Source organism: Cydia splendana, chromosome Z (assembly GCF_910591565.1).
Source record: "Cydia splendana chromosome Z, ilCydSple1.2, whole genome shotgun sequence".
Classification (NCBI taxonomy): domain Eukaryota; kingdom Metazoa; phylum Arthropoda; class Insecta; order Lepidoptera; family Tortricidae; genus Cydia; species Cydia splendana.
This window is the reverse complement of record NC_085987.1, coordinates 10,262,211-10,276,461: the sequence shown is the minus strand read 5'-3', so window position 1 is coordinate 10,276,461 and position 14,251 is coordinate 10,262,211. Positions and strand designations below refer to the sequence as shown.

The following is a 14,251-nucleotide window of genomic DNA, read 5'->3' as shown; positions in this document are numbered from 1 at the left end:
GAGGTCTTGTACTTTTCGGCCAGCCTAAAGTAAGTGTTTGTAATACACAGGTCAAACTCTGCACACAGCGTCAAAAGGTCCAAGCCATTAGCATTGCACTTTCTGACACCGTGACGACCGAGGATACCTTTCCAAACCTCAGACTCTGCGCCGACTCGAGCAGTAAAATCCCCTAGAAGTATGATCTTGTCACTTGATGGTATTTTAGTGAGGGTATGACGGAGATCCTGATAAAACCTACCCTTATCTTTATCCTACATGAATTATAATAAAAAATATACTTTTTTTATATAGGTACTAAAACATGCTTACGTCTAGCTTATATTCGAATCGATAATGTAGGTATAATTTTATAGATAAAGACTGACATAGCAAGGTTGATTGTGGTTCCGCCTTTTAATAAGTTATCTACTGACAAGTGTAATTTGGCCGTATTTCTTGTTGAGCCCGAAAAATGTCAGAAATGCAAAGTGAGTAACAAACACACATAATAATTTGCACCACTCATTGTATTCCAGAAAAGTCACTTTTGGCACAGATCCGATGCATATTGTATCGAGATCAAATTTTTGACGTTTATTAATATTAGAATCAGGCCATGTCTTTGTACCTATAAATAAAATAAATAAATATAAATATAGGGGAAAACAACCATGACTCAGGAACAAATATCTGTGTTCATCACACAAATAAATGCCCTTACCAGGATTCGAACCCAGGACCATCGGCTTCGCAGGCAGGGTCACTACCCACTAGGCCAGACCGGTCGTCTATATGCAAATGCTGGTGATAAACCGATATCTACGCTTTTGATAACATTCCATATGTCACCAGCAAAACACAATAATTATTTTAATTAGTAATAAGATATTGGGTTAAAGGCTCTAAATTTACATAGGTCATTAAACAATAACGTTTCAGGTTATCCGCCAATATACTAAAGCATATAACGAAGGTATTAGACATAAAGTGGGAACTCCGGAACGGAGAGATCCTAACCGAAGACCGCGGAGCTGTGATCGTTTCTAATCATCAGTCTGCCTTTGACATCCTTGGTAAAAATATACATACATACTATACATTGAAACCCTTAAATAATTAGATTTTTTCCTGGTTTTGCATGTAAAAAATGGCAAGCGGTTTATTATTCATTTTGTAATGTACCTATTTTGATTGTGTTGATCCATATTTAGGCCAGTCAAATTAGATCCAAATAAAGAACCGTTTTGTGGAATTAATTAACGTAACATCAAAAGCAATACGATAATCAAGACATTTTTTTTAAATAAACCGCGCAGTTATTGGATCAATAGGAACATTATTGACAATATTAATAAAAGAAATGACATCTGGCGGCCATCAAAGGAAAACCCGACAGATAAAGCGATAGAAGAGTGTTTCAAACGGAAAACAAACGAAGTACATCAACTTATAGCTAAAACAAAAAACAAATACTATTTTGATCAATTTGAAAAATGTAAAGGTGATCCAAAGAAAACATGGGCCTTAATAAACAATTTATCTCAAAACCAAATACAAACTGATAGTCTGTTCGAGGTACGGAAAACGGTGAAAAATATAGATAATACTCCTAAAAATACGTGTGATACCTCATTAGATTCGTAATGATGTCTAGAAAAATTTATTCGAAACGTGTATTAGCACACAAAAAATTACAAAAGTTATTAACAAAAAAAGGGAGAAAAAAGTAGATTTGTCTTATTTCCCAAATATCTCAAAAAGTATTAATATTTAAGAAACCAAAATTAATATGATAAAAGAGGAGCATATTTCCAATCAAACATTCCATACTTGCAGAACTGTATTTCCATTATTTATACTTTTTTTTTCAACGCTGAACACAGCCCTCCGCGCCGCATTTTCGAGAAACGCGCGCGGCGTGAAAAAGCCATTACGTAACATTAAATATGATTTTAAAGACATTAAATATTGATTGAAAAATAAATTCAAAATATGGTGTATTTAAAACATGTTAACAAATGTACTACTTGTATAAATTTATCTTAAAGTTATTTTTTCAATGAGTTATGCAATTGTTAACAAAATTTTCTCGAAATTCCTTCTTTATTGAAAACGAAAATAAAATGTATAAATAACTATTGTACATTTTTGTCGGTTTCTAGAGCCCTTTTCATATATATGCTTAATAAGATCACATTATAAAAATTTTAATAAAGTTAATAGTTTGCTTAAAATAAGTTTTAGAATAACATAGAAAATTGACGTAGAACGAAAAATCAAGGTAAAATTGTAAAATATAAAACGATATTATAACCAAACTATTAATTTTTTCAGAACTTTTATAGCGTGATCTTATTAAGCATGTATATGAGAAGGGCTCTAGAAAGCGACAAAATTTTACAATAGTTATTTATACATTTTTTATTCGTTTTCAATGAAGAAGGAATTTCGAGAAAATTTTGTTCATTAACAATTGCCTAAGTTGTTGAAAAAATAACTTTAAGATAAATTTATACAAGTATTACATTTGTTGACATATTTTAAATACACCATATTTTTTTTTTTTTATTGAACATTTAATACCTTTAAAATTATATTTAATGTTACGTAATCGCTTTTTTCACGCCGCGCGCGTTTCCCGAATATGAGGCGCGGAGGGCTGTGTTCAGCGTTGAAAAAGAAGTATAAATAGTGGAAATACAGTTCTGCAAGTATGGAATGTTTGATTGGAAATATGCTCCTCTTTTATCATATTAATTTTGGTTTCTTAAATATTAATACTTTTTGAGATATTTGGGAAATAAGACAAATCTACTTTTTTCTCCCTTTTTTTGTTAATAACTTTTGTAATTTTTTGTGTGCTAATACACGTTTCGAATAAATTTTTCTAGACATCATTACGAATCTAATGAGGTATCACACGTATTTTTAGGAGTATTATCTATATTTTTCACCGTTTTCCGTACCTCGAACAGACTATCAGTTTGTATTTGGTTTTGAGATAAATTGTTTATTAAGGCCCATGTTTTCTTTGGATCACCTTTACATTTTTCAAATTGATCAAAATAGTATTTGTTTTTTGTTTTAGCTATAAGTTGATGTACTTCGTTTGTTTTCCGTTTGAAACACTCTTCTATCGCTTTATCTGTCGGGTTTTCCTTTGATGGCCGCCAGATGTCATTTCTTTTATTAATATTGTCAATAATGTTCCTATTGATCCAATAACTGCGCGGTTTATTTAAAAAAAATGTCTTGATCATCGTATTGCTTTTGATGTTGATCCTCCTCTTTTATAATATTAATTTTTGTTTCTTAAATATTAATACTTTTTGAGATATTTGGGAAATAAAACATATCTACTTTTTTCTCCCTCCCTTTTTTTTGTTAATAACTTTTGTAATTTTTTGTGTGCTACTACACGCTTCGACTACGTTTTTCTAGACATCATTACGTATCTAAATCCGTTTTCCGTACATCGAACAGACTATGACCGTGGTGCTCCAAAACTTTTAACTGAGACTGGTCCAATTACTAATGAAAATGATGTGTGTCGCTACTTTAACAAATATTTTTCTAGTATAGGATCTCACTTAGCGAATTAAATTCCCAGTCAATTTCATAACAATAAAATATATACTCTTGGACGTGCATCTGCATCAAGCTTTGTTCTATCACACCATGCAGTGAGGATGAAGTCTCGAAAATAATTGATAATTTAGACTCAAACACCAGCGTTGGCATAGACAAAATAAGTACGAAAGCCCTTAAATGTATCAAAAAGTTAATCCTTAAAAATCTAACGAACTGCATTAATAACAATCTTGAAGAAGGCACTTTCCCTGACGATTTGAAAATAGCCAAGGTCTGTCCAATCATTAAGTCAGGAAAAAAAACAGACCCAAACAACTACAGACCAATCTCAGTCTTACCCGTTATATCCAAAATTTTTGAAAAGATTATATATGACCGTTTGTATGGATATTTAAATAACATAAATTTTCTATTTGCACGTATTCGCGAATATGGGTTTCGCAAGCAATCGAATACACTTTCGGCAACTATTGATTTAATTACGAAAATCAAAACAAATCTTGACGCTAAAAACATTGCTCTTGGAGTGTTCATTGACCTTAGAAAGGTAACACACTGTTAGTCACACTATCCTTTTAAGCAAGCTCGCCAACATAGGAATAACCGGTAAGGCGTATAAAATCTTCGATTCTTATTTAACCAACCGCTTTCAAATAGTCAAAATTAACAAAAGTCAGAGTACACCACAACCTCTAAATTATGGAGTACCACAAGGTTCCATACTCGTACCACTCCTATTTTTGATCTACGTAAACTCTATTAGCGAACTAACCCTACATGGTGAAATTTCTTTATATGCTGATAGATGACACCTGCATTTTTTACTTTGGGCGTCCGATTCAAAACATTATTGAAACAGCACAAGAAATCTTGATAATCTACACAGATGGTTTCAATGCAACCTATTGACCATAAATACTGTGAGGGGGCAGATGAAGGAGCCTCAGGGGGATGATGGTAGGTAATCAAATGCAGGTACCAGGGCGATGATGGGTATTTAGTATTTAAATAAAAAGGCACCTGTAACAATACAGGTTACGTGTTAACAGATCATTTATGTATTCGTTTCACTATTAAAATCACAGTTTTAACACTTTAGGACGTGTTTAGAAACTGAAGTACAGTATGTTAGAATAAATTTAGATGTTGATCGATCGGAGTATATGATCGAACTGAAAATAAAATCATTGAATGGAATTTGGAGTAGGATTTGAATTTGAAAAGGGAATTTAGAATTTGGGTCAAACAGATCACTGTGTTATGTCTTTCCTGTAGACATACACAAGAGTTAAGGGCTATAAAGGTTAATTTTCTTATTTAACCCTTATCCACGTGAAAAGGTCCTCCTTTTATTTAGAGAACTATGATAAAATCATTGCTTACATGCCCACAAGCTGTTAACTATTGCCCACAGGAGAGAAAAATGTACTGTTCGCGATAACACACTAGTTTTCTCTCCTGTGGGCAATAGTTAACAGCTTGTGGGCATGTAAGCAATGATTTTATCATAGTTCTCTAAATAAAAGGAGGACCTTTTCACGTGGATAAGGGTTAAATAAGAAAATTAACCTTTATAGCCCTTAACTCTTGTGTATGTCTACAGGAAAGACATAACACAGTGATCTGTTTGACCCATTTGTATGGTGCCAGAAATAGTATGAAGGTTGATAGTGTAACGTTTCGTTACACGCACCGTTACAAATACTTCTAAGCACGGTTATATAACAGTTTGCCAAAAAATATTAAAGAGGTTGAATCATTTAACATTTTTAAAAACAAGTTAAAGGTCCATGTTATCACTAATATTCCCGCCACCTGAATCCGCCTGGCCTGGCGCTTAGCAATAGTCGAGCGCTAAGTGCAGTGTGCGTGCGCATATTGTATTCTACCCGTCCCTCTATTACAAGCTTTTATTTAGTTTCACCTGACCGTTGTCTGTCTGTCTGTAATCAAATCTTGCAAGTTAAATTTGATCCACTTCCCGGTTTCCCATTGAGCTGAAATTTTGCATGCATGTATAAATCGGATGACAATGCAATATTATGGTACCATCGAGCTGATCTGATGATGGAGACAGGAGGTGGCCATAGGAACTCTGTGATGAAACAACGCAACCTAATTGTGTTAGGGGTTTTTAGAATTGTCTCGATGAGTATTAGTTGTCTGTCGTAAGAAGTACAGTCAGCGATAAAAGCTTGTACCAAAAATGAAATTTTTGCCAAAAACTTATTTATTACGAGTGCAATCATAACCCACTATTGTCTCTGTGAATTTTGTTATTGCGATATTTGTAAATAATATAAATAGTTTAAGTATAAATTCACTGCTCACGGGCGCAATTGCATGGCATGTATGTAAATAGTTTTTAAGTCTCATTAAGTGAAATGTTAATTTTCTTTTGAGAATAATAAATATCTTTAACCCGAATTCCCAGCAAACCGAAAATCATTTTAATACCTTAATTTGGTCCTAAATACGTATAATCCGAGTTTGCACCCTCCCAGAAGGTATGGATAAATTTTGGGAGCCTTGGGAGATACATTTTACCTTGCATTGACAAAACCAGTCGATGCAGAAGGACCCACCGTCAAAATCGATGTCACTACCAGCAAGGTTGTTGTGGAAAAAATCGGATTTTAACATGATTTTATCAAAAAAAAGATATTCAAATTGCCGGCAATTTTTAACAATGTTTGACGACGAATTAATATTAAGGTAATATTAAGATGTCAATTTTTATCATGATTAGAGCAAATTTTCCGTCGAACGTATCGTTTTTAAACTACAAGCAAAAAACTAAAAAAGCGGCCAAGTGTGAGTCGGACTCGCCCATGAAGGGTTCCGTATCAGCAAGTAACTTGCAGCCATATTCGAACTTTAAGATACGTCAAATAATAGATATGGAAACGATATGTATCGGATATGTCAGTGTCAAACAAGTGTCAAAAGTGGTCAAAAGAGAGGTTTCTTCAAACAAAAACGTCACTTTTGACACTTGTTTGACACTGACATATCCAATCTATATCGTTTCCATATATATTATTTGATGTATCTTAAAGTTCGAATATGGCTGATATAGGTACCGGTAGATGGTCAAGCAAATCTTGTCAGTATAAAAAGGCGCGAAATTCTAATTTTCTATGAGACGATATCCCTTCGCGCCTACATTTTTCAAATTTGCCGCCTTTTTCTACTGACAAGATCTGCTTGATTGCGGTTTACGATTTATGACGTATTAAAAAAAACTACTTACTAGATCTCGTTCAAACCAATTTTCGGTGGAAGTTTGCATGGTAATAAATAATAAAAAATAATAAATCATATTTTTTTTTGTTTTATCATTATCTTATTTTAGAAGTTACAACAGCGCAAACTATTCAGTTTAGAAAAAAATGATATTAGAAACCTCAATATCATTTTTGAAGACCTATCCCTATACCCCACACGTATGGGCTTGAAGAAAAAAAAAATTTTGAGTTTCGTCAGTTCTAAGTATCCCCAAACCCCCAAAATGTATCGTTTTTTTTTCTATTTTTGTGTGAAAATCTTAATGCGGTTCACAGAATACATCTACTTACCAAGTTTCAACAATATAGTTCTTATAGTTTCGGAAAATTTTGGGTGTGACATACGGACGGACAGCCAGACAGACAGACATGACAAATCCATAAGGGTTCCGTTTTTTGCCATTTGGCTACGGAACCCTAAAAATCGCAAAAAAAATCCACGACTCCTGGAATGGAGCAAACTCGGATTACACTAATTTAGAACCAAATGAAGGTGGATGCTGCTGGGAATTAATTCCTGGAATAAATCTAATTTGACTGGTCTATATTGACATTTTTAAGTACTTAAGTAAATAGTCCCTCATTTATATGAATTAATAATTTCAAATAAGTACGTAAGGTTATACGAGTATACAACACGAAATTGATGTGCCACATAAATATACCGAATCTTCTCTTTTGTAGTTCACTAACAGATGATCATAGAGAAGCATGTTACATCACAGTTGTACCGTTAGTAAAAATAGTCTAACAAAATGTTACATATAAGCTGATTCTGCTATGACACCAGTTTAAAAAAACTTGCATAAAATATTATGAATTATGCAGAAAAAACTTTAATTTCAATGGATACATTATGAATCCCTTCCTACTAATATTATAAATGCGAATGTAACTCGGGCTCTCTGTTTGTCTGTTATCTCTTCAATTTTGGCATGGAGATATTTTGAAGCCCGCCAGAACAGTAATCGAAGCGTATGACAGCTGACGTTTCAGTACAATTTTAACCTTAAACGTTACATACGTATTATACGTTCAAAGCACAATAAACGTTACATTTAATTTTTTTAATTTGTATTTGTGACAACCCTAGCTACAGTTCGAGATGACACAGTGTTGACAGTGGCAACTTTACCTAACCTCAAGTAACATTACCCATTAAGATTTTATATACATATAAATGGATATATTTATGGTAAAGCTGCTGCTTACAGAAGGTAATGTTGACACGTTTAACGGTACTACAGTTATCTCTATTCTAAAAACTTTCCGTTTGCCCCTCGTACATTTAGCCTTAAAATTTTTGGTTTCAACTGACCCCATCCCGTCCGTACCATCTGATTCCCATTTATCCCCAGCTACTAGCTATTTACTAATAGGTAATACTGTTTTTGTTAATAAAATTGTTACAGGCTTATTCAATGTGTGGGAGGTAGTGGGTAAAATGACAGCTATAGCCAAAAAAGAAATATTTTATGTGTGGCCGTTTGGATTAGCGGCATACCTTGCAGTGGTGGTCTTCATAGACCGCAGTAACGCCAAAAAATCATATGATATGAACAACTGAAGGTCACGTCCGACGTTATGGTGAATCATAAACATACTTAAACATAATTTATTCAAAAAAACACGTATTTCATGGTTACATTCATATAAAACAAAGACTTAAAAATAGTGATAGTTTACATGTGGCTGAACTAGGATTCCCTGTGTTTCAGGCGTGAATCAGAAGGTAAACATACTTTTTCTGACCGTAAATTAACCTACCAGCATTTGTAAATCGAACAGCTGTTTACTTTCCCATATCCCGTATTGTTTAGAATTAAACCAACTAGAGTGTATCAAAATTGAGTCTGTCACTAAGTAACGAATTATGTAAGTATTGCAATTTATTTCTATTAATAACCTCTTCTATATGCTGCTTTTATGCAAAATAAACTTAGACGGATTCGACACAGGATGAATCTCAAATCGTGAATGGAATTATATCTTTGTAACCCCTACTTTTTAAGTCAGAACTTATCTTTACCTCTAGTTACCTACAAGACTTAACAAGGGAAAGTGCGAAGTACTAGATTTTATTAAGGAAGATTTTTTTCTAAATCGCTTCTTTGATTTTCAAGAAAATCGTCTGTCATCACAGCTTTAACAGTGCTGTGTAGGAGAGGACAATATGATTTGGAGAACGTTTTTGAAAAGTACATTTTTTCCGCAATAATAGTCTCATGTAATAAACTAGATTACACAATATTATGGTTCCCATTACTAGGTAATTTTATGTTCATGTGTAAAATTTATTAGAATATACAAAATTGTGGTGCGGAACTAGACGAACTAATTTGCATCGGGGCTCGTATAAGTACTTTTGACATTTGTTAGAGAAGCGAATTATGTAAACTTATAATATTATATATATGTCGGCGGCCGATCGTAAGATCAGGCATATCGTGAAATTCCTAGGCATATCGTGAAACGTGAAAATCTTTGACTCGTTCCCTGAGTCGACGGAGCCCCGCTACGCGGGGCTCCTATTTCTGGGCAGTTTGCCCTTCGGGCATCTGAAGCAACCTAACGAACCTATCCTACCTATGTATTGGTTTAATGTGACTATCGTCAAAACATTACACAGGAACATTACGATCTGCCTGATCTTACGGTTGGCCTACGACATATACACCATTAAGTTTCTAAACACTTTAACTTTTTAGAAAAAAAATTGGCTCTTCCCGGAAGGTACCAGAAACAAAGACTATACTAAAATGCTACCATTTAAGAAAGGTGCATTTACAATGGCGATATCTACACAAGTTCCTATTATTCCTGTTGTGTTCTCTCCCTCTCCGTACTATTTCATAAATAGGAATGAATATCTATTTCAAAAAGGTATAGTAAGGTGCAGGGGGACAATTTCGACTGCGGGATAATTTCAACTAATCGAAATATCTTCCATGTTTTATATTATTACCTAGAGTGACATATATGTCCAGATAGCGAAAATGATGTCTTGTGTGTTTTGTGTGCGACTCTAGTTAATAATGTAAAACATGGAAAATATTTCGATTCGATGAAATTATCCCGCAGTCGAAATTGCCTCTAATAATAATAATAAGACTATTGACTGTCCAAATTGCAGGAATGGGTCTTAGAGGACAATTGAACACTCAACGCCTTAACCCGCGTTCATTGAAGTTAGAGGCACGTACTGATTTGGGTGAGCTTATTAGATCATTAACTCAGTTGTGTATTTACTTGGTATATTAATTGAAGGATGTGGTGTACTACAGAGATTTAGTGAAATAATAGTACATTATTGTCGAGGCTCGGAAGTAGCTACTTGCAGGCTGAGGATTCGTTTTAAACGGACGACCTTGGGAGTCCGTTTAATTGAATCCGAAGCCAGCAAGTAGCCTTCCAGCCGAGTCATATATAGTGCTTTTCTCAAAAATGGTGCAACAAATATAAATATCATAGAAATATTTTACAAAAGCAACTTTCTTACGTATATATTTTCACAGAAAAAAGTAGAAACAATTGAAAAAATTAGCTTTGCCGCCTTTTTATTTTTTTAATAAAAAAATAGAAGTGTATTTTTCTGCCGAAAATACGCCAACCTATTTGAGACAGCTAAATAGTCGCGGTACTAATCATCTGTTTGGCTGTTTAATGGGCCTGTGCCTTCATTTGATATGGCCATTTCAACTTTTAAAAAGTTTGGAACTCGACAAATAATGGAATTTGTATGCAACATTGCAGTCCCAAAATCGAGACTGCAATGTTTTTAACTTTTTAATTTTTGACTGACCATAAACTACGCGCTTCGCAACCTATTTTTTAAACGGCAAAGTCGACTTTGCCGTCCATGTTTGAGAAAAAATTATTAAGTTGTTGAGATAGAGCAAAATATTGAATGAACCGGATAGTGATATCGTTATAACGCAATTAGTTTGTACTATACCTACCTAAACGGTAGTTAAACTGACGCTCGTTCGGGAAATGAATTAGAGATTCACTAGATATGTAATAGTGAAGATATGTGACGTTCCCCTACAAAAGGTACCTTATGGCGGCTGGCGCCGCGAGTCGGAAAATGAATTAGAGATTCACTAGATATGAAATAGTGAAGATATGTGACGTTCCACAGAAAAAGGTACCTTACGGCGGCCGGCGCTTACGGCCCATAGCGCAGCAATAATATTGAAGCGGCGTTAATAATAGCGTAAGCGCCAACCGCCATAAGGTACCTTTACCCGTGGGATTTCACATATCTTTACTATATCTAATTCATTTCCCGAATTGCGCCGTAAGGTGATTGGTAAGAAGATACTTATTATGGTCAGCTACGGACCGGTTGAAGGCTTGGCTGCATTTGTATCTTGTTACCTAAATAAAACTTTAATATACATATAAACTAGTTTTAGTCCCAAACTCAATTACCATCTGCTAGTATATCACAAAAATTGAACTGTCATAGGGATCATCATTCGCCGCGCCAGGTAAATTTGTTAGGCTGTTTAACGTGTTTGCAAATTCAAAAACTCAAATCTATAATCAAAGCCTATTTTATCCTGATGGTCCCAACGATCTCTTCATGGTCCAGTGTTGTTTAGCGGTGTCTCCGTGGCTATTTTTTAATATTAAGTTCTATTTTCCATAGAAACTGTGAGTGAGATGTGATGTGTATGATGTTCCTCTTAGATACTATGATGATTATGATGCTGAGACCTTTCGATTCTGATGAGTTAATTTTAATTATGATTGAGACTTATCGGCATTTATCACGCAATATTAGGAAATTGGTAATTTTATCAAATTACTGACATGCAACTTGTTTATACACGGTGTAACATGAGGAAACCGAATAATTTTAACAGCGTATTCCTGATCATATTTAGAGACAAAAATGTCCTATAAACTTTTTTGAAATTCGCCTAGTTTCAGAGATATTATTAATTTAAAAAAATACAAGTTTTTATTGTTTACATAGTGTAAAAGGGCTTTTTGATGGTGATGTTGCTGATATGGGACGTGGTCTAAATATCCTTATTGATAGATGCCAAAAAGTGACAAATAACACTTTGCAAAAAGTAGGTTTTACGAAAAAAACATGTACAAAAATCAATTTTAAGTGACAAGTTTACCAATAACATTTATTTTTTATGTACAAATACATTCAAAAAATTGAAAAAATAAAACAAAAGAAAAATTTTTTTTGGCGAAATGGACCTAAACTCATATTACATTTTTTCCTTCTTTTGACCTCAGAAATGCGTGGTTAAAATTATTCGGTTTCCTCATGTTACACCGTGTATTTATATATTTATATTTAGTGCGTGACATGACATGCGTGTGAATATTAAGGGCCAGTTGCACCAACCATAATTAACAGACTGATGAACGTCATGCAGAACGTCATGCGTCAATGCATGAACGTCAAGCAGAATTATGAAACTTTAAAACGGTGACAGACGGTTTGGTGCAACCGACCCTGTGATTAAATTAAGGTGTGCTAAATACTAGTACAAGTACCTCCTTAAATATACAAAAGGTTCCGTTTTGCATTTGATAGTAGGTATCAACAAGCAATTAAATATTGATGACGACCGGTCTGGCCTAGTGGGTAATGACCCTGCCTGTGAAGCCGATGATCCTGGGTTCGAATCCCGGTAAGGGCATTTATTTGTGTGATTAAGACAGATATTTGTTCCTGAGTCATGGGTGTTTTCTATGTATTCAAGTATTTATAAATACATATGTAAAGGTATAATATACAAGGGCCCGGACGACGGGAGCAAAATGCACTTTTCACTAGTGCTTAATTAAATATCGACTATTCTATCGACATCCATACGAACAATTTTTGAATCCGAAATTTATTGATCAAACTTATCTTACATGTCAGGTTGTTACACAATATTACATCAGGTAAGCTTATTATACAGGGTGGCCCATTTAGATCGGTCAGTATGGGAAAATCTGAAACATAAAATACATACGACGATCTCTTCTTAGGAACCATGTCATCGATTTTAGTACCTAACAAGAAAATCTGCATTCATACATTTAAAAAAATGTGTACTCAGTATTGAAAAAAAAAGGTGGTCATTTCGAAAACTTACTAAAATAAATTAAAGGATATGAAAACAATGCATTTTATTCATCATTTCAGATATCATGTTTCTTCTTCTTCTCCAACGTACCATATCCTAACGGATGTCAGCGATCACCATGCGAAAGTCCTCTCTATGTTTTGCCACTCTGCCCAGAGTGGTTACGTCCGTAATATTGTGTAACAACCTGACAGTCATGTAGGATAATTATGTATGATCAATAAATTTCTAATTCAAAAATTGTTCGTATGGATGTCGATAGAATAGTAGATATTTAATGAAGCACTAGTGAAAAGTGCATTTTTGCTCCCGTCGTCCGGGCTTTGAATTTAATATATATTATATATACTGGGTCAAGCAAATCTTGTCAGTAGAAAAAGGCGCGAAATTCAAATTTTCTATGAGACGATATCCCTTCGCGCCTACATTTTTCAAATTTGCCGCCTTTTTCTACTGACAAGATCTGCTTGACCATCTATAATATCGTTGTCTAAGTACCCACAACACAAGCCTTATTGAGCTTACCGTGGGACTTAGTCAATTTGTGTAATAAAAATTAAAATAAAAACAAAGTTTAAAAAAATAGCGTTGCCAGCTATAAAATAGATCAATCTAAGAAAATTAACTCGTTTCTTTTCAGGACGGGCGTCACTGACCAACCACCCCTGAGCTAGGGGCCAGTTGAACCAACCACAATCGGCTGAGTGATCAATGGCGATCAGCAGTCAACTATGAAATTTCCCATAAGTACAATTAAAATTTTGCGAACGTTTTGACGGTAACAAACGGTTTTGTGCAGCCGACCCTTAGACACCACAGTTCGGTTTAAATATTCCTAGATCGAATGTATTATCTATTATTTTATAGTTCCACAAAATCAAGGATTATAGAAAATTAAAAAGTATGAACTAATTAAGTAACTACGAGTACAATTTCTCAATCAAGGGTCGCCCAATTCGGACTCCTTAACGATTGTGATCCAGCGAATGCACTGCGAGTGCACACTTGGTGCACATGTAGTACATGTTTGCTTCAGATGGCGACCCTAATTAGCGCATCTCATGCAAGGTTCGCTTAAAGCGAGGAAACTAGAGACAAGAGAGGGTCTAACTACCGTGAACATGGAAAATCGAAAATTTGATATCCCGCAGCCGCCGCGCCGGCAGTCAGATCAGTCTGTTTATTAATGCCAAACTTTTATATTAATGTGATGTTGCAACCATGACTTTGATTTTCCTTTCTATATTGCCTCTGCATATGGGGCAACAAACCATCTCTCGGCAC

At 34.5% G+C, this 14,251-nt stretch overlaps 1 protein-coding gene across 1 annotated transcript; it reads left to right on the top strand.

The window, feature by feature from the left end:
- Positions 1–598: 598 nt before the first annotated feature.
- LOC134805231 (putative 1-acyl-sn-glycerol-3-phosphate acyltransferase acl-1) lies at positions 599–13,887 on the top strand. The gene is given in 7 exon segments (XM_063778538.1): positions 599–606; positions 922–1,055; positions 8,273–8,412; positions 8,415–8,457; positions 9,567–9,743; positions 9,994–10,071; positions 13,608–13,887. Coding segments are annotated over 7 exon segments (609 nt in total). The 3' UTR covers positions 13,637–13,887.
- The last annotated feature ends 364 nt before the right edge of the window (positions 13,888–14,251 follow it).